The 22,253-nt window shown below is 38.7% G+C and overlaps 1 protein-coding gene across 2 annotated transcripts in view; it reads right to left on the bottom strand.

Moving 5' to 3' along the window:
* The window catches only part of GNB1 (G protein subunit beta 1), a 108,480-nt gene that overhangs the window by 15,111 nt on the left and 71,116 nt on the right, over positions 1–22,253 (bottom strand). For both annotated transcript variants that reach the window (XM_074218711.1, XM_074218710.1), the window contains exons 4-8: positions 18,669–18,707; positions 15,294–15,400; positions 7,247–7,310; positions 6,206–6,368; positions 2,435–2,501 (exon numbers count right to left, since the gene is read on the bottom strand). In XM_074218711.1, coding sequence (XP_074074812.1) covers positions 2,435–2,501; positions 6,206–6,368; positions 7,247–7,310; positions 15,294–15,400; positions 18,669–18,707 — 440 coding nt within the window. The remainder of the gene's footprint in view (positions 1–2,434; positions 2,502–6,205; positions 6,369–7,246; positions 7,311–15,293; positions 15,401–18,668; positions 18,708–22,253) is intronic.

Raw genomic sequence — 22,253 nt, 5'->3', positions numbered from 1 at the left:
GGCTGCCTTGCCTTCAGAGTTCAAATGGACCCCCTTCCCTCTTGGCTCCACAGGATATTCCTCCACCCTTACCTCCCAACGTGGGTTCCATTTTTCTTTTGCCTTCATACTTATCCCCCCAGTCCCTCCTCTTCTAGTTTAAGGGTCAAATTATTCCATTCTCTCTGATAACCTGAAGCAGGAAGAGGCAGACCATTTCTCCTAGGGAGACCCCCATGTACTTTGAAAATAGAAGGAAATGTTCACTGGGCTTTAGCAGGAAGACAAATATCACATATTTGATGCAAGCCATGGAAACTCATGAGTGAGAATGGATCTCCCTGGAAATCTTTTCAACTGCTCATGGGAATTTATGACCACTTCCTAACACAACTTCCCATCCTTTCATCACTGAAAGGTGAACAACATGGTCATTGCCTAATGGTCTTTGGGAACCATTTTGAATTGTATCTATGAGGCGAAGACTGGCAGGACAGGTAAGGGAGAGCCATACTCTTAGAGAGTACCAGGTGGGAGACCCTGAGTCAGTCACAAATGGAGATCATAACAGCACCATCTTTCTGGGGTGTTGTGAGGAACAAATGAGATATGTGGACTTCTTTCTTTCTGTCCCAAGCAAGAAGGAAACTGTATAATACAGAATCCTTTCAGCCATAGATCACAGGTGTTTGAGCACTAACAAAGATGTGACAATTGGTCAATATGGGTTTTAGGGGCACATCCAAGTGTTAGTGGTCTCATGGGTCCTCCCCATCTCCTTACCCCATCATCTTAGTCTACCTAGTTCATAAACTTCTAACCAATTTCTACAGAGGTAACCCCCACCCCCCAGGAGATGGCTGAGCCTGGCACCCTCCCCAGAGAATAGCAACAGTGCTGCTAGGCTTGCCCCACGAGAGGTCCCACAGAAAAGCAGAGTGCATGTCTACTTCTACCATGACCATCCCACAGGCAGCTCTTCTGGAGACTCCCTTCTAGGGGAGCTAAGAGAGTCTAAGAATGAGACAACCTGCTTCTAGGATTCAAAGGTCTGCTATACAGGCGTATACTTTACTATTAGTTTCTCTTTAACAAGTTTTCTTGGACAGAGTTCTTGAAGAATTTGCTGATTGCTTTCTGTTCCTAGTTCAGTTAGTTACTTCTTTCCCACCCTTAGAATGACAAAACTCAATAATGTGAAGCAGGCACTGAGCTTAATGTTAGGCCTCAGTGACTACAACCCTGCCACCCTTTCCCCTCACTAAAATGAGGAAGGTATGAATGATAATCTGTTCTCTCTCACCAAGACCGGTCATTGCTCTTCTGCTTTTTTAAGGGAAACCAAAGATAATAAACAACTTTTTAAAAAAATTATAGCAAAAATTAGTGTTCACAAAATCTCATCTTAAAGAATTGTAGTGAAACTATTTCTCAATTGTACTTTAGTAAAGAAAATTCAAAAGGTTATTTCATTTTTAAGGGCAAAGAAATTTCTGTTAATTTTGCTATTCTAATTGTGTTATTCAGTACAAATAAATGAAGAAATTTTTTTTTTCCTTTCCAAAGCAGGCTTAAAGCACCTCAGTAAGGCTAAATGATTATGACAATTTAAAAACTTGGTGAAATTGGACACAGCCCTGACTCAAGTTGTGGCCTAGTGATCTAGTGATAAACTCAGTTCTTGAGCTCTGAGAGCATATTAACTATAAAATTTTGATTTTGATATTTTGTCCTTCATTCTTGAAGAAGACCATAACATCGTGGAGGTGATGCCATAACAAACATGTTAACTGGATTGGGGGGGGGGGTTGTTCTAAGTCACCAGTCTCACTTTCTCCTCCGGATCCATCTGGGTCCAGTGGCCAGATATGAATCAGGACAATTGGAGATAGCCCTGGATGTGAGGCAATCAGGGTTAAGTGACTTGCTCAAGGTCAAATGTCTGAGGTAGATTCAAACTCCCCAACTCCTGACTCCACGGCCAGTGAATACTCTTTTCATCTAGCTTCCCTGACAATAAGGAAAAGTTTAAGTAAAGCAGTTTCTTGAATTTATTTTTTCCCTCATCCCTTTACCATAAAGGGCTGGGATTATTAGACTATATGGGAGATGGTCTCTCTCTTGCTACAGCTCCAGAGGACTCCACCTACTTAATACAGTGACTTGTGTGTGGAAAAAAAAGGATTCTTTTTTTTGCATTGACCAAGCAGTTCACATGTCTCAAGCTTCATTACTATTATATATGTCAAACTAATTTCAAAATGAGAAAAAAAACGAATGCAGAAAAGCTGATTCATTAGCCCTGTTCAGTACTAAACATTTTCCTGCCCATTTTCAATTATGCCTCTGTGGCCTGGTCTACAATGCTGGAAGTCCCAGGTCAAACAGACTTTTGAGAGATGTAAGTAGGGCGACCGAAAAGACAGATGAGAAGTCGTTGGGGCCTGTCACTCACCAAGTGGTGTCTCCAGAGCTGGTGACAATTTGATTATCATCCAAGAAGCGGCAGCACGACAAGTAACCTGGAAAACAGAGCGTAAACACTAAAAGTCAGATCAGAACCGACACCTCTGAGAATGAACCAGGCGAATTCAAGGATTTGGTGTGAAAAGGTTTTTCAATGCTCTGTTCTATAAGTCAAAGTCTTAAGGTCTACTACTATAGCCAGGATTTCTTTTTTTCCCCCCCTTTAACCCCAAGGTAGAGTTAAAAAGTCCAAAACAACACTCACCCCACCCCCAAACCAAAGCAAAACACAATATTTATTTCTGGGGCAGAAGCCAGCTTTGATCTGGGCAAGCAAATGATGATCTGCAGAGTTAAGGTAAGAGGGGTAAGATTAACTATGATCTGCTGAATATTGGGAGGAAATAAAATTTAAATTAAATTTATCCAAGAAAAAATAATATAGACATTAGGTATATAATATTCTTGAATGTGATATATACCATCCTATGATTTTAACTGCACAAGAAGGACTAAATAAATTTACAAACAATGAGATTTCCTACTCCGAGCAATGGGCAACATTCTGTAGCACCTTAAATTTGTCTTGTGGATTCCCTTCCCCTCCCCTTCCCCTGCTTTCCTTCGTAACATTTCTTTTCCTTTCCTATATAGGCAGGCTCTCAGCACCAAGATTGCTGCTGCAGTCCCTAACACTATCTCTCAGCCCCCAGTCTTTCTCCCTCACTGACAACACATCATACACACTACTTTCTCTGAGATGCTCCTAAAGCTCCTTTGGTTTCATAAGCTGTGGGGTTCAACTCTTCTTCTGGCTCTTAAGTCCCATCCTAACCCAGATCCAGACTTATTAGACATCAGTCCCTTCACACCCAGTTCTTGCCGGACAATGCTTTTACCCAGCACTTATGTCTTCCTTACTTCTTAATAGCTGAAGGTTAACCTTCCAAGCAGATGATGGGTCTATTCTAATCATTATTACCTTGCATTATTTGGTATCCTCTGTGTGTGTATGCATGTGTGTGCTTATTTCTTTAAGCTCCTGTACTGATTAGGCTCTTAATAAATGGGGGCTGACTAACTGCTAAGAATCAGCAAGCTATATTGCTATGACTCTATGTGGGTAAAATGATTTTTAAGGAAGGAAAAAACCACTAGATTTTCATATAAATGACCCTATTTCCAATGAGCCATAATTCCTATCTATTAATGCTGTGTAATTTTTGAAGCATGTGTGATCAAAACCCTTCTGAAAATGGTTTCTTCAGATCACTCCCACATCCCACCAGAAACCTCCTCTCCAGGAAGACACTTGTTCAGACTATTTACTTCAGGGCAGTGTTCCCTTCAAAACCTTCCTCAGATTCTTCAGCTCTTCACCCAGTTACCATTCTTTTTAGGTTTATTATGAAACAAGGCAAAGTGAAAATTTCAAATTAGTGAATTTAAATGGGACATCCTAGTTGTAGTTCCTAGGACACAGTGTTTATGACTCAAACCTAACCAGTGACTTATTCTGGAGAGGCCTGATTAGAAGGACTGAACAGACAGAAGCTTTGGGGATCAAATTCTAGCTCAGACCTCTGCTTTGGTTGAATCTGAATCACTGTGAAATTGTGGTGGAAGACTAATGCTAATAGGAATTTCCTTAGAAAAAAGGAAAAATAAGGGCAGAAAAAATATACATCATGGTAGTTACCCAAAGAATCAATTTGAAGATGGGACATGACTGAACATCCTCCTAAATTATCTAGAGGTAAGAGTCACCATGCAAAATGACATCCCTAGTGAAAAGTAAAGTCAATAAAGCAAAAATCTTGTGGACTTCAACTGAAGCCAGGAGATAGGACCAGGGGAAGGAGAACTCATGTTAAAAGTATTCTGATGGGAAAAAGAAGTCAATTTGTCCTGATGGAGCAGGCTTCAGGCAAGGATAAAGAGGTAGCTGGGCCAGAACCCACAAGATGGAAAGCAAATCATAGGTAGCACTCAAGCCTGGCCACTAGAATGCTCCAGTAGATAAGGAGCGGACCGAAGGGGGCAGGCTCCTGCTTCTCTACGGCAGACCCTGGAAAGAACCTCAGAGTTCCCAACAAGAAGCTGCCTCCAAAGGTGAATTAGCTTTGGAATCAAGATTAGTTTAAATTCTTGTTCTGAAACTGTCTAGTTCTATGACAATGGGTAACTCACTGACCTTTCTGAGGGTCATTGCCCCTGCATCTATAAAAAGGTAAAGTTCTGAAAGACCTTGTATATGAAAAGAAGTCTGCTGAAAATAATCATGATAATAACAGTAGCAACTTACATTCTAGGGTTCTTTAAGATCTACATAACTTATTTGATCCCTAAGAAGCCTGGGAGGTAGAATCTATCATTCCCTTTTACAGATGAACAAACTGAAGCAAGATTTGATCTCAGGTCCTCTTGATTCCCAAGCTCTACCAAAGCTGTAGACTTGTACAACCGAGCTTTGGGCATTACCCATAGTCATCTTGAAACAGAAGCTCCACAAGGAAACCTTAATTTGATCTGAGGTCTTGGGGGGGGGGGGCTGCCCACGGCCAGACTTCCCTCCTGGCACCACACACTCCCTAGCCCTTTGGCTGCATTTGAGCAATCTAAGTCACTGACATGGTTCTTGATAGGAGGAACACAAGTCTGAAATGGCAATGACACCAAACTATCTTTGCAGGGTCATGAATACTGGAAGTTTCTTATTTGTGGACTAAAACAGTTTCAAGGAGACATTTCTGTAACTCACAGTAAAACAGATTTTCCAGGGAAGGTTTCACAATAATTTGGAAACAGAATAAGCTTAAAGCATGTCCTTATAGTGATAAATATTAACTTAACCTGGCTCTACTTTCCCTTTCAAAAATCTTTTCATTAAGGTAAAGACAGCATATCCTCAGTCAAAAAGCCCTGATAACTTTCTTTCTCTTCGATTTCCTGAGTAACGTCTACTTCATCTAAACTATTCCATTTAATTAATCTAAATCACAGACCAACAAATTGACAATGGACCCCAAACAAGGGGGAAACAGACACCAATGTTAATTAGGAAAGGTATTCTCTCCTTCTCCAAAGGACATAAAATATCATGATGACGTGTAAAACTAACTCCTGTAGTAATTCTGGAACAAATTACTACTAATTTCACTACTCTGGTATCAACGTATCGATATGGGCTGCTAACTGCAAACATTAAACATGATTAAATAATTATTAAATGTTATGATTAAATTATCAATGATAGTATTAAATAAATGTTGAATGTAGATACAAAAGGGCACATGAATGTTGAATAAATGAGTAGTAAAGAATGCTATTTTAACAGCCCACTGTTTCCCAGGGCTCCCCAGGTAGACCTCAGGATGATACTGACATGGAAGAAAATGGGGGGTCAGTTGTTGAAGTCTGCAAGGATGAGAGAAGGTTGACCTGGGGTCAGCAAATGACAGTGGTACAAAGGAATAGTATTTATCAGTAGACACCTACTTGCATGGACAGTCATGCCATACTTATGGGAGGGTTCCAGCCATGTAACAGTGAGAGTAGAGGTGCTCAGAGGGCACCCACAGAAGGCACTAAGAAGACTGGTCTGGGAGGGGAGGAGGAATCTAGTCTGTGACAGTCCAAGATGGGCACCTTCATTCAATTTCCACTTTTCCTGTCCCTCAACACACTACTAGAAAACTAATGGTAAAAGCTATGCCCCAAAGAGAAACCCAGCAATGAGATAACCATATAGACCCCTCACCTGTGTGTCCAGCCAGCTCACGGCTCACACGCACATTTCCTTCACGAGTTTTCAGATTGTAAATGGAACAGATGTTGTCAAGCCCACCACAGGCCACGTAGTTGCCAGAAGGTGCATAAGCACAGGTCATGACCCAAGAGGAGCGCAGGGGAATGGCGTGGACCTTAGGACAACAGATAGGGACAGAGTTGAAGTCTCCTTTTCAGTTTTTATTTTTGAGTAGGAGACAGCAGGAAAGAAAGTGTGCATATTACAAGGATCAAAATTATCCTGAGGATCATCCACACACAATCATTTGACTCACATTTCAGTGAGGTCTGTTCACTACTGGAGAGACCAATTTTGATTCTAGACATCTACAATAAACCAACTTAAAGCTCAACAGAGCGGCTCTTGATTACGACTCACTATAGCAGTTTCTCTGGTGCAACAGGATGATGCACCCGAATAAATTTCTTCCAAGAAAAATGTCACATTTTTTTGTTTGCAAATTTAATGTTTTGTTACAAAATACTGCACTTTACTGTACTTAAGAGCTCAAATCTCTTATAATGTTGGATTAGACTAAATAAAAACTTTAAAAAAACTGTTAAATGTTAATTTAAGAATCATAAATTTCAATTTTTTATTAAATTTTGAAAGTAGAAATTCCTCCAGCATTTTTCAGAATAAAAATTGTTTTTAAATACTAAATTGAGAATTTTACCTTTTGGTCTGTGTGATCTTCTGCCTGCCTCTGTAGACCCAGTCCTAAAATGTTTTCTATTTCCTCTAGTCAGAACAGCTCTGGGAAAGTAAACTGGTTGTTTTAATTACAGTAATATGCTCCTGCATGGGCAGTCCATGTGGCTGAAAGTAATTTTTAAAAACCTCATCCATCACCTTTTAAGGCTCCAGCAACTCTATTGCTGGATGGTATGTAGGAGTCCTCAACTCTTATCAAAGATAAGATTTAATTTCACAGAACATTCAGGTATAAACCACTCAGTCTACTTTGCATTGAACTTAAGTAAACTACAACATTGTCTTGGGCTCTCTCACCTTGTTTGTGGTGTAGCTATCCCAAATGATGAGTTTTCCATCTTGTGAGGCACTAACTAGAAGCCTGGAAGAAAAACACAAGGTAAACACATGTGAGTACCACAGTAACCAAGAGCGGACAGTTCATTCTTAAATAATAAAAAAAGTTAATTAGAACATTCTATTTAGATATCTAAATCATAGGTATCTAGGTACCTTCTAACTCTAGGGTTGGTGCTCAATCTACTATGCCCTGTAGCTTTGAAAATTTCTAATATATTTTTGTGCATTTGGAAAATAACCTTCTTGTTTTCAAAGACACTATTTTATACAGTAAAATATTTGAAATAATTATTTTACTGATAGAAATAATTTTCCTTTAAGAATTTTGTGTTAGACTCCCGTAAAACAAAAGCAAAAGAATAAATATACTGTTGGTGGAACAATGAAATGAAACCCATTTTGGAAAGCAATTTGGAATTACACTAAAGGGGTGAGTTAAAATTTCTATGCTCTGAGACTCTAAGGTCTCATATACATCAAACTATTCACAGCATCACATTCTGTGGCAGCAAACTGGGAACAGCTAAACAAAATCTAGTATGTGAAAAAAATGAGTAATTCAGAGAAATCTGAGAAGGCTTCTGTGAGCTGGGGTAGAGTCCAGGAGGCAGAACTGTAGGGACACAAGATCACAGATCTGGAGTTGAAAAGCTTCAAGGTCATCTGGTTCAGAGGAGGAAATCTGTGGCTCAGGAATCGTCAGTGACTTTGCCCAAGTCATAGTTTACAGGCAAAAAGCAGGAGAGGCAGGTCACATTTGAACCCAGACCTCTGACCACAGGCTCAGGGCTCCTTCCACTGTTACTATACCTGCTTCTCCAGAAAATACCAGTGACTATATAATGTGGATGGAAAGAACAGGAAACTGAACTTCAACCTGTAGTTTTAATGACCAATCCTTCCCTTCTTTCATCTCTAAAGTGAATTATTATGGGTACACGGAACATTAAATGACTTTTCAGCTGAGGCTAATGTCACTTCTGCCAACTTTTGCTGATCTCTTTTTGTTCTTTCTAAAACTCTGTTTTTTTGCAATGGCTTGCTGGGAAGAGGAAGAAGTCAGTCTACTGTGATCTGAAGACAAAAGACAGTCCAACACACTGCACTGTTGACTGAATAGATAAAAACCCTGAATTCTGAACACTCAAGTAAAAATCAATTCTGGCCAGTGAATTTTTTCCCATAGGATTGTGAAGGAAAGTACTTTGTAAACAACCAGGTACATATGAGTTACTGTTACTCAGAAGTGAGAGGGTTAGATGTCTTTTGAGCACCAGTAAACTAGATATCAACTAAAATTCATTAAAATTTTGAGACCTATATACATATTTCTAAGGCCACAGGCAAAAGAAAATCCCTAGTGCTTAATTCTCTGTCCCATTCTGACACAGTTAAAGACTAGATACAAAAGAAATAAGCTTTTAGGCTTCCAAATTTCTCCTAACCGTAAGATCTTTCTGAGAATGATTTTAATCAAGTTTTTTTCTTCCCTCTGGGTAATCGTGCTAATTATCAATGTGACTTTGATGAACAGTTCAGTTATAGAGGTTTCAGTTTTGTATGCTGAAAGATTTGTAGAGCAATTGTGGAGCAATGAATTTTGAACTGAAAGTGCAATTTATTAAAAAAATTTATTTAAAAATATTTTTATGTTAAGTATAATCTTTCAATAAATGTCTTTTAAGAATACTGAAAAAGGGGGTGGCTAGGTGGCACAGTGGATAGAGCACCAACCCTGGAGTCAGGAGTACCTGGCTTCAAATCTGACCTCAGACACTTAATAATTACCTAGCTGTGTGGCCTTGGAAAAGCCACTTAACCCCATTGTCTTGTACAAAACAACAACAACAACATCAATAAAGCCCTAAAAAAAAGGAATACTGAAAAAGATTTGAAATTAGGCTTATTGAGAATGCTTATCACAAGATTTTAGCATAAATGAGTTTTTATCATTTAAGTTACAAGACTGATTTGTCTACCTGCATGCTGATTTTAGTAGATTTTTGCTGAGATAAGGAAGAGAAAAAAATTGTCTTAACAAATTATTTGGGGGCGGCTAGGTGGCGTAGTGGATAAAGCACTGGCCCTGGAGTCAGGAGTACCTGGGTTCAAATCCGGTCTCAGACACTTAATAATTACCTAGCCGTGTGGCCTTGGCCAAACCACTTAACCCCATTTGCCTTGCAAAAAAAAAAAACCCTTAAAACCCCCCCAACAAATTATTTGGGTCTTTTTATGCAAGTTGAAATTTACTCATTTATTATAGTGTGCAAATTTTAGATTTTTCCAAATGTTATTTGATAGAGATCATATTTCCATGTTACAACATTTGGAAAATCAGTTCTTAAGATAAACCTGGACTAAGAGAAAGTCACCTATGCATTATTGATAAAAGCAAGGCTTTCATTTTCAAAATTATATGATAGACTTTAAGCTGGTATTAGTTCATGGAATGACAACACTCCAAAGCTGGAAGGGTTTATCCAAAAAAGTCTAACCTACAATACAATGCTAATCTAGCCTTGGCTTGAGAGTGGAAAATCTAATTACTTTGGAGAACCTTAATAAATAGTCTTTGTTCAACTTAGTCTTTAGCAATTTAAGCCAAACACTTTAATTCAGGTGCTCTGGCACCTCTCTCCTACAATGGTGGCATCAATTGGTCTCTCTGCCTCCAGCCCATCCCTCACTCAGCTGCCAAAGAGATTTTCCTTAAGGTCTGACTAGGGCATCCCCTACTCAGAAAACTCCAGTGGTTCCCTGTTGTCTCTGGGATAAAATATAAACTCTGTTTAGCATTTAAATCCCTTCAGAACCTGGACATAACCAACCTTACTGGATATTCTTCTGCCCTCCTTCACTCTTCTATCTAGATAGCCAAACTTACCTTCTTGATTTTTCCTCTCTGCCTTACAACAATCATCAAAATAGCTAACATTTATATAGTGCTTACAAATATTATCTCAATTCACCTTCACAACAATCAGGCAAATTTGATGCAGTTACCCCCATTTTACAGCTGAGAAAACTGAGGCTAACGGGTGAAGTGACTTGCCCAGGGCCATCCATCTAGTGAGGGTCTGAGGCCAGATATAAACCCAAGTCTTCCTGATTCCAAACATGGACCCTATGCACTGCCCCCCCATCCTGCTCTACCTGCCTATTTCTCTTTCTTCACGATGCAGCTCAAATACCTCCTTCTACACCTGACTTTTCCTAATTTCTTTTTACTGTCCTGCCATCTGTCATCTCCTGTGTTCATCCTCTTCTTCATTACAGTATAAGCTTCTCAAGGACACTGTCTCCTTTTTTTCAGTGCACACTTAGTTCATTACTGAGGGGCTATTTAAGTGTGAGACCTTTCTTTATAGGCCATCATATTATTAAGAAAAAGTTTTTGTTTCCATCAACTAAATTTTTAATCTAATTTTTCCTTAGCTCAAGCCCAAAAATTTCAAACACATCTCTATGGACAGCTGTTTTGCTGACTTCTTTGCTATATGCCTATGAAACCTGGACAGTCTACAGTGCCATGTCAGGAAATGGAATCACTTTCATTTAAATTGTCTTAGGAAGATTCTGAAGATCATCTGTCAGGAGAAGCTACCAGACACTGAGGTCCCTTTTCAAGCTAAACTGCCTAGCATTCCAGCATTACTACAGAGCAACTACAATGGGCTGCACATGTTAGAATGCCAGATGTATGCTTCTCCAATTATAGAGAACTCACACAGGGCAAGTGTTTACAAGGGGGTCAGAAGAGGTGATAGCGGGTCACCCTGAAGGTCTCTCTCTTAAGGACTTTAGAACTGATTGTACAGCTTGGCATAGGACCACCCAGCATTGCATGTCCTCATCAGTGAAGGGGGCTGGCTGTACTCTATGAGGAAGGCAGAATTGAAGTACCTCAAAGGAAACGTGGCAGATTTAGAGTATCCACCCCAGGTGTTCACATGGACTATTTGTGTCCAACCTGTAGTAGAGCATTCCAAGTTTGTTTTGATATGATCAGTTACTGTTAGACACATGGTAATTTGACTCAAACATAGTGATGTCGTTTTGGGCTTCTTCAATAATGAAGGACAAGAACCACCACTGTCACTCTGCTTTTTTTTAAATTGATCTTATCTTGTGGCATGATAAAATTCTAAATTATCTTACAGTGCTGAGAATTAAGATGATCTAAAAGAGAGAAAATCAGTTCATTTTCATTAGATCAGTAAGGTTACCTTTAGTAGTACTATATTATATAACTAAAATTACCCTTATTGCTATTGAACTGAAGATGGTAGAAGATCCTAATCTGTTCATCCTTTTTGAAAGTGAGCAAAGACAATCCTGCTAATCTCAAATCAGGAAACTATGAGAGGCATTTTAAGAATATAGTCTTTCGGGGCCTCAGTTTTCCAAACTGCAAAAAATAACCAGCTTGGATGATCCATATCTAAATTTATGATCCTATATAGGGTACAACCAATTTTAATTGGCATTACCAAATTTACCTCTCTGAACCAGAATTCAGTTTATTTAGCAGCCCTATCAGAAATACTGCAAGTGGCGAGGAAGGAAATAATAAAACAAAAAAGGCTCAGCTGGTCTAAAGTTCTTGTACTTCCTAATTAGAGAGCTTCTTCAAAGTCTACTTATTCTTAATTTACACATAATTCTAAGAAAATGCCTGATTATTTAGCAGGGAATAATAACTTGTCCTTTCCTTCCCTCATGGAGGAAGTCAAGTCTCATTTATGCCCATTCTATTGATGAGCCAACAGGAGCTCTGAAGATTATGGGAGAACAATGGTTAAGGCAGAATTTGAAACTAGGTCTCCTAGTTTAGGTTTGGTGCTGCATCCCCACTCTCCTTCACAATGACTGCCCCTCTGGCACCACACTTTGTGACTCAGTTTGTTTCAGTCAGGTCTGTGTCTTAGTGCAGTCTTGCTTTGTTCTTCAACATTCAGCTCCAATACCATCAACTCCTCCCTTCCCTGGCTGTTCCAAACCCTAGTGATCTCTCCTTTCTTGGAACAGTATTTACTATCTATAATACTGTTTGGTATTTAATAACTGGAAGTTTTCTACTCTGGAACAGAAAAAGCTCTTGAAGAAAGAGGCTGTTTATTTTACTCTCTCCCACCTGCCTTAACCCACCCCACATTCAGAGAATTAAAAAATGAAAAATTAGGAGAGTGATTGTTACACTGCCACACGAGCAAATAAGAGTTAACATAGCAATATATCAAAGGGAGGAAAAAAAATTCAAAAGGTTGACATAACTAAAAACTCAGTTCCCTGGGTCTAATGAGTTTAAGCACCAAAGCCCTGACTAAATCACTGTATGTTAAGATTAATGGTTCCTATGCTCACCATTCTAGCTCAGGGTTCTTAATCTTAATCATGGATAGACTTCAGGGGGGCTATGAACATGGATGGAGAACTTTTTTTTTTAACATTTTAATTTGGTTTCCTTTGTAACTTTTTATTTTATTACAATGCTCTCTATTTTATGCATTTTCATTATTACTGAGAAGGGGGGGTCCAAAGGATACCTAAAATTGCCAAAGGATTCCATGACACAAAAAAAGTTAAGAACTTCTGGTTTAAATCCTAATTTGCTATTTCTAACCTGTCCTGCTAACTCATGAACCAGAATGACAATTTTTGGGGGGATGACCCCATTTCCATTCCATTTATTCAAGAATTTAAAAATGCTAAGGGTAGTTCATGTTCAAGTAACTCTGCCAGAAGTGAAAGGTTATACTTAAAGTGAATGTATCAAGTTCAGGTCTAAAGCTGCAGTTCTTAGGGGCAGCTAGTTTGAGCAGTGGACAAAGCACTGGCCCTGGAGTCAGGAGGACCTCAGTTCAACTTTGGCCTCAATAATGGCCTAGCTATGTGACCTTGGGGAAGTCACTTAACCCCACTGCCTTAAAGAAAAATTAAAAAAAACTGAAGTTCTTATTCCTTGATTTCAGAGCATTACTATAGAGCAGGATATGGAACAGTAACCCCCATGTAGGTCCCACACATTTTAAATGACTGTTCTAAAAACATTTAATACCAGTCTCAGATATTAATTTGTGTATTGAAATCCCATGGACAAAACCAAACATCAATAGATTAAAACTTTGAACTTATTTTGTGAAGAGAAGATTATACGCTTCTGAATACAGATTTTTCTCAAATTTGTAATTTCTACCACTATTTTAATTACTCTACTGAACAGATTTTAACTTTTCTTAATAGATATCATAATGATTCTTCTCAGTTCTTAAACTAGGACTCTTCCAGATTTGGTAGAGTTCACTTCTGGATAATAACAAAATAACAGATTTTATTATAGAGGGAAATGTTTTGACAAATTCAAGAATGGCAAATCTTCAAAGAGTCAGGGAAATTCCAAGGGAAACTTCCTAAACCTTTGAACCTAACATTAAGAATGATGATCCTAGGAATACAAACTGAGAAGTACCACAAGTGTCAGAAACTGCAAGAACAATTCTTAGGATTTTGAAATAACAGCAGAATTAAGGCCAACTACAATGTTTTAAAATGTACTAAAAACATTTTTCTTGATGCTCCCCACCCCCAAGAGTGGGTGAGTCCCCTCTTCACTTTGACTTTTGAACACCTTGTCATCATTAAGGGATCACAGCATGCAGGACCATAAAATATGCTAATATAAACTGAAGCAACTGACCAAGGAAAAGAGTCTATGCAGCTAAACAATGAGACAGATCAACGTAGAACACATACACTGACCTAGGTGAGGACAAGGCCCACCCAACACAGTGCATGGGTTAGAGAACTGTGTCAACCTCAGAACCACTTCACTGGGAAAGGTCAGAGAGACCGAACTTCAAGAAGCCTCAAAGAGGGAGGAAAGGGGAAGGAAGAGAAGAAGCATTTATAAAGCTCATATGTGTGCCTAACATCCTGCCATGAGCTTGACAGATTTTATCTCATATGATCCCCATAAGACTCCTGGATAGTTGGGCTAGGATGACCTCCATGTTGCAGTATGAGGAAAGGAGGCACACAGGTTAGGAAGACTTCAGAGTTCCACAGCTAAACACTGGAGGCTCATTTTGAACTCTGATCTTTCTGACTCCACTGCATCAACAAGCTGCAAAAAGACCCAATAGATCTGGAGGGAAAGCTTCTCCTTGAGAAAGCTCCTTATTGGCACTGAGTCCAACCTTCACCCAAAGCATTAACTTCTCCAAAAGCTGAGAAGAAGCTCAGATTCCTGGGTTGAAGAAGACTACTAAGTCAACTGGCATCATTCACCCTGTCCCTTACCTTTCCAGTCTCCAAATCTTCACAAACCTAACGTGTCAAAAATGATTTCAGCTTAATTTCAGCAAGAATTCAACTCAACAAGTATTTATTAAGGGTCCCCAAAGCCTGTACTAAAAACTAACCCAAATGAAGGCAAAACAATTGTTCCCACTGTGAAGAAAAACCTGCTGGGAGACAACACATGCCCATAACTTATGAAGAAACAAGCTGCAGACATAGGGGTGAAGTAGCGTGCAGGGGGAATTAGGACAGGCTTCTCAGGAGATGGTTTTAGTTGGGATTTCAAGGAAGTCAGGGGGCCTGGACAGATGTGAGAGAAGGCCTGGTGTTAGGAAATGGAACAATAAACAAGGAGACCAAGGTCAGCAGATCTTAAGGGGAGATGGAAGTGAGTAAGGTATACAAAGACTGGAATAGGTAAGAGCTTTGAAAGCCAAAGAAAGGATTTTATTTTTGAGAGGGCCCCTGGAGCTGAGTGACTAAGTAGGGAGAAATGATCAGGAAATTAGATTTGACAACTGAGTGAGGAAGGATCAGAGGTATCAGGATGATGGCAGTGCCAGAGGAGGGAAGCTGTGAAGGGAGAAAGGATGGGACACAGAAATCCACTGGATATGGGGGGGTGGTGAGGGAGAAGAGTGAGGAGGCAGTCAGGGAGAGAAGCTCAGTAGGACATAAATGCTCCAATTGCAGTTGTACGTACCTGGAATCGGTGCCCCAATGCATTGCATAAATTTTAGCCAAGTGTCCCCTCAGTGTTCTTCTAGTACGCATTTGGATCCGACCCACTGGATCAATGTTGGCTGTGATCTACAAAAGAAAAGCGTTCTAAATCACAATCTGGAGAGCACTGGCAGTTCATGACCTTATCGCAACTTCACTCTATAAATGGTCCCACTGTTGTTCTTGGCAGAGGGCGTGGGGTTACTAAATGCTTATCAACCCAGGTTTCACACAGTCATCATCTTTGCATTGGTTCAGCAGGTGCCACACCTTTTAGGTCCTCCTGATTGGACTCTGGAGCGTCTCTTTTATTGAAAGCTCCTTCTCCGACTCAAACTACCATCAGATTCATCCTCAAATACCATGGTTCATCATTTCTTTCTTTGCTCTAAAACCTCTCACAGTTCTGTTTTATGATCAAACTATTCTGCTTGGTCTTCAAAGTCATTTATAGCATAAACATTCTAGGCTCTCTCTTCTATTGGTACTCTTTGTTCACTTTTTGGCCCTTAGCAATGTTCAACTGGTAGCCAAGTCTTGTCAATTCTACCTTCATAGTATTTCTTGTTTCCATCCCCTTGTCTCTACTTAACGACATACTAACTGAAGTCTGGATATTTCACCAGAAATACTGCAATAATCTCCAGATTGATGTCCTTGCTTCTGATCTTTCCCTTTTCCAATTGATCATTCACGTTGCTCACAAAATCATATTATTAAGACATAGGACTGACCTTGTCAATCCTCTGCTGAAAAAACAAAAAACCCAATGGTTCCCTTCTTCCCCAGGATAAAACACAAATTTCTCAGCTTGGCAGACATTCTCCAAAATTCAGCACCAACCTATTTCTGTTTTTGTTTCAAATCATTCCTCCATGCACACTTCATTCAAGCCAGATTGGACTACTAACTATTTCCAGAACCAATATTCCATCTTCTGCCACTGTGTATTTTCACAAACTATTCTCCATCCTGGGACTACAGTCTTTCCTCATCTGTTTCTCAGAATGGAGAGTGTGACTCCCCCCACCCCACCCCAAAGCCTACTAGGATTTAGTCCAAATGCTCTCATCTCCCATTCCTTCATCTATGTTCGTGTTGGCCTACATGCTACCTACATTAGCTTACACATCTCCCCACTAGAAGATAGAATGCCCAAGGACAGGGACTCTACCTCCAATATGCAGCCCAGTATGGGGAGCCTGGAGCAGGGACCCTGGAAAAACTTGCTGGCTTGGGGAAGGGAACTTGTAGTTTGTGTCTCTCTCTCTCTCCTCAGAACCCAGCAGGGGGTCCTGGAAGGCAGCAGGTACATCAAGTGGCAAAGAATTGACCTGTGTTTGCCCTCTCCAACCCCTCTGTCAAAACTGAGCTCAATCATTACCTTTTCCATTGAACCAGTCATACTCATACTCTGCAGCAGACAAATTCTATCTCATTGCTGATACAGTCTGTTCCTGAGACCCCTGGGTTTCTCAGACTTACCCTCAACCAGACTGCAAAATTCTAGAAAGCAAGCACCTCAAACAACATATACATGAGGGCTTCTCAAGCAGACAGAACAAGATGATCAAACACAGGCTGGCTCTGGATCTACCCTATCTTAGTAATTTTTTTTCAAAAGTTTACTACTAATTAGAAAGAAATATTAAAGTATGCAGTTGATAACTTTGATTAGTCTCTATAAATGTGGATCTTTTATCTCTTCATACCGTTCAACCTCATTTAAAAGAATTCCCAAAAGGACAACTTAAAATCCATCAGTCACACTCTAGGAAATCAGGAATAATAAAATTTTCCTTCATATTTTGGAATAGTTCTTTGGGTCTTAGACAGAAGTTTAAAATCTTAGCTTTGAAAAGAAAATCTAAAACTGCTACAACTTTTCATAATTATTTCTACAACATGGGATTACTTTTCATAAATTATTTGTGAATAAATGAAAATCAAATTATTTTAACTTAAGTTTTACATTCTGCAGAAAAACTTCATAAATTTGTATTAACTGGTAGGAAGGTTAGGCTGAGATAGAGATTATTTAATTTTAAAGTTCATTATTGCCTTTTGTTTTAGATAGACCTCCCCCTCCCTTCACAATAAACTCTTCTTTGTAACAAAGTAAAAAATTTAAGCAAAGCCAAAGCACACAGCTACAACATCAGAAAACAATACACAATTTTCTTAATGGGCTTCTCCACAGAATCTTTAAGGACTTGCATTTAAGAATTAATTATTTACAATTAGTTTGTTACTTTATGCACATAAAAACCACATATATTTTCTTTTTAAAGTAGTTTAAACATAATCTCAAGTTGCTCTGCTGGACATATGATAGGCATTGAATGCTTCATCAACAAACACTTCTGCCATTTTTTTTTCTCTCCTGGAGACTAGGGATACAAATACAAAATGCTTGTTTACTAAATATTCTACTTAAAATTCTGTTCATATGTTGCATTTGTCCCCAATAGGTCTTTTTCATGATGAATACAATGGCAATTTCAGTTCTGAAATGAATTAGCATAAGTTCTGAGTTAGTAAGATTTTAATTTTATAGTTGGAAGACTATCCTTTATAACAAATTGCAAGTTTTAAGAGAGAAAATGATCAGTATTTCTACCACTAGTCAGTTCTGTCTGGTGTTCAGACTATCTGACAGGTAGCCAAAGCTAAAGCATCAGGACATCTCCAGTAATGTACTCAATGATTCAATCTGTCAGTCTAAAGGGCACTGATTTCAGTACACTTTATAATTTAGCCTTTACAGATAACATTCAATCACTTGCTGTCTCTGTGTAACACAATTATTCAACAAACAAATTCTGCTTTCTCTTTGAACTCTGTCAAAAGAACTTAGTTTGGTGATCAAGAAACATATAAAGTAATATTTCAGATTTAGGAAAAAACCTCAAGAATACTACATTTTGATGTAAATTTGGGACTTATTTACTGAGCGGTACTTTTCTAAATTGCCCATGATTTTTAAAGTAGGTGCCATTTTTTTTACTTAATAAAGCAGGCCTCTTTGAAATACCACCTCAAGGATGTTGGGAATGGACCGAGTATCATGCTAAAACAAAAATACTGTGTTTTATCCCATAATCACCTCTTTGAAAACTAACCTCTCACTCAATTAGCAGATTTTTTTATACAAAAAAGGATAAGATGCCACCCTGGAAAACGTATCTTTGGATAATCTAATAATAGGCCTCAAATCTCACTATCTGAAAGACATGCATCAATCCATAAGACAAAAGCAACTGACTCCAAAAGCTTTCCATGTAGGTAAAAAGAACTGTTAAGTGTAGTAGCATGACTTACAAATTATGGGAATTCATCTTAAACAACTTCTTACCTGAGACAAAGTTGCATCTGCACATGCTTTTCTAGCATCCTGCAAAGGGAAGAAGGGCCAGGAGGGGTTGGAGAAGGAGGAGGAGGAGAGAAAAGAAAAAGTTTAATTTAAAACTCAAGCAAACATCAGAAAGGGCCCCCAAATCTGCATTTCAATAAAAGCTGATCTCTGGCAGAGACCCCAAACTCTCAACCCCCATGTTCTAATAGCTGTGCTAGCCACTTGTCCCTAGTTCAAAGCAGTTTCACATCGACAGCCACCAGACAATCAATTGAGACCATACCATGAGGTCTGTAGAGTTGGCCTATTTTACAGGTGAGCAAAGTGTGACAGAGAGGCATACACAGCTAGTGAACAGCAGAACTAGTACTATACTACAGTTTATGAGCATCTCAACTTGCAGATTTTTTTTTCCACTAAACTATACTCCCTAAAAGGATAATATATTTAATTTACTACTGCTGCTAACTGCAGTCATCCTGACTATACTCCTATTGGTCATGTGGATGGGCCATCCCTCTAGCCCTGATTTTGCTGGGGCTGGCAGCAGGTTAGAACCCCTATTCTCCCCAGGCGGGGGCAGTAGATACCTCTCTGACTGAAGTTAGGTTGGTTCCCAGGCAATCTGTCCATCACTGAACTCTGTAGGAGAAGCCTTTCTGGCTTGGGAGGAGTGGCCAGAACTTGTGCTTCCCTAGTGTAATCCCTAGAAGATCACATCAGCCCTAAAGCTCACACTTCAAGAAGCCCTGAGCCCAGGTTCAGGTCCCTTAGATGGAGAGCTGGAAGACTCTACAAGCAGTTAGCTCTTCATTTCCTGCCTGGCTGCACCCTCATCTTCTTACCCCCTTAAACTATAAGCCCCTTGAGGGAAGGCACCATCTTTTTTTTTTCACATCTATCAGTACTTAACAGTGCTCAGCATAGAACAAGCACCCTGATGAATGCTTACTGACTGGACTCAAAATCACCTACAGAATAAAAGAAGGCACCAGAGGAGGATTTTTTTTTTTAAAGACACAAGCTTTCTGTAATAATTTTATCAGCATGGAGTCTGTCTCTTTAAATAATTCTGTTTCATAATTGCTCCAAATATGCTCTCTCTGATATTTTGTATCTTACAGAGCTAAGCTCTGAAAGGAACCCAGCATTTTGATAAAATAAGAAATGGGGAACAGGAGAGTTTATTTAATATGTGAAGTGTCTGCAAACTAAAAGGACTATATGAGAGATACTTGAGACAAACTGTGATGATTTTATGCAGGGCAATTCCATTATTAAAAATTTAAACAACCAAACTTACATATACAAAGGGAGATTGCTTCAAATGCCTTCATTTCAAACAATGAATCTAAGCTAATATTTTACTGACTTTTTGAAGGTTCTACAGTACACAATTCTCAGAACAGATACACAAAACTAAAAATTCAGGAAGCAGTAATTTTATTGGAGCCAGGCTTTGATAATTGTTTAAAACAATTTAAAATTGATGAAACCAAGAAGAAATAATAGCCACTTTTTAAGCCATCTGCACCACTGAATACTTCCACAACTGGATAATATGCAGATAAATGGGATTATTTCTGTATATTCCATATACTGGCATTTTCTTCGCAGACCTGGATTATAAATTGTATTTGAAGCACTAGTAATTATATTTGGTTTGGAATTTAAATTATAGCATAGAATGAAAACATTTAGACCAGTAAGCTGCATGTTCAGCATTTCTTTATTCTACTTGGCTGCTCCCCACCAGGTTGACTGGTTTGAGACATCATTTAAATATCGACACTGGGCTCTGCTCTAACTCTACCAAGGACAGAAAAGAACACCAAGATTCAGAGCAGTTTATCTCTTGTGCCGGTCAAACACGCCTCTTTCCATTTTTGTAAGCACTCAGATCATATTATCTCAATACAGAATTATATTTTTTCATGGGAAAAAGTCTTCATAATCTACCAGGATCTCTTTATTCATAGTAATTTAAGTTAAAGCATTTTAAATTAATTTTACACTGAGATTAGTGTGATATGGGGGCAACAAAAATAAGAAGACACCTGATAGTTCTGGTTTTGCCCATTAACTCATTGTAAATCTGGGCAAATAATCATCTGCAGACATCAGCTGGATCTCCTGGATAATGAAGGAATTGAATGATGGTGATTTTTCTAGGGTTTTATTTTATTTTTTTGCTTTTAAAGAGGGAGATGTCATTTCAAGTTGTAAATGGTTCTCATGAACTCTTCTGGCTTAATTCACTAAAAATGTCTATTTGAGTCTAACTTTGTTTTCTGAGGACCCATTTTTATGGTTTGGAAGAAACAATTCATCTCATATGTATTTGTCATAGTGGGACTTTTTATCTGGTTTAGATGTCATATGTTACAGTGCACTGCAACTTCTCCCATTATCTCTATACATCCTTCCCAATCAAAAATGGAAAGAAAAGCAACATTTCCAGCTACAGTTCATAAACAGACATCTGTTAGCTCTTACATAACATTTATATCTTTTATGAGATTTGATTTTTAAAATCTAATTTTGTATTTTGGTTGGTTGATATAAACACAATATGAAAAGGACAGAGACAAAGCCAAACCACCAGATAAGCAAGGCTTGAGTTTTTGATTTAACCCAACCCTTATTGATAAACTTAAAACCAGTCATTAGGGTAAATGTTTAATATGGTCCCAAACACCCCAAAATTCTGATTTTTAACCTAAGTTTTGAGATAATGCCTATCAATGTTTACCACAAAGGCATGGGTAGCCAGCAGTTGAATACTTATGACAAGGGGAAAGAAAATCAAAAATTAAATTAAAACTAATTAAATTGTATGAGGATAAGACTCGAGACTGCCAAAATATACTAGTTAGTGCTTTAAACAAAACGGAAAAGTAGCTTGATTTGTCAGGTCAAGCAAAATCTTTTACAAAGACACAGCTATAAAACCACATTTTGGTCAATGACCGAATGGATTTATATACTTAGAAACAAATTAACTCTTTGACTATTTGAAAACAGATTTTAAACCAAAACCATGACATTCATCAGCATATAAAAGCAGAAATGAAGAGTTTGAAAAAAATAAGGAACTAGGAGTGTATGTGAGCAGAGGTAACATTACTACAGGTTAGAGCATATAAACATTCATTTTATTTTCTTTACTGAGCTATATTCTGATGCACTTTCATTTTGAAGTTTGAATATGCGCTTGCTATAAGAAGCAAAGGCATTTAAAGTCTCATCTCAGACAATGATGGCTATCTCAAGGCTTCCTCCCTGGGTCTCTCACCAGTTCATGTTCTGGCTATAAAGCTACAAGCTCATCCAGACCATGGAAGAAAACACATTGAGTATGAGCACAGAACTAATGGGCCCCAATTAGAAGAATGGTGAATCATTTGTCACACTGAAAGAACAGGGTGGAATTTGAATCTGGCTCCTTGCACACTGTACGTTATGCTGTAGATCATTTCTCCTGATTTTGAATCTTATTTTGACAATGTAGACCACAGTGTAAAATGAGGCTCAGCTATATGTGAGCAAAGAAATACAAGAGAACACTGGGCCAGAAATCTACAT

The sequence above is a fragment of the Macrotis lagotis genome, chromosome 1, assembly GCF_037893015.1.
Source record: "Macrotis lagotis isolate mMagLag1 chromosome 1, bilby.v1.9.chrom.fasta, whole genome shotgun sequence".
Classification (NCBI taxonomy): domain Eukaryota; kingdom Metazoa; phylum Chordata; class Mammalia; order Peramelemorphia; family Peramelidae; genus Macrotis; species Macrotis lagotis.
Note: the sequence above shows the minus strand (reverse complement) of the source record. Positions and strands in the feature narration are given on the sequence as shown.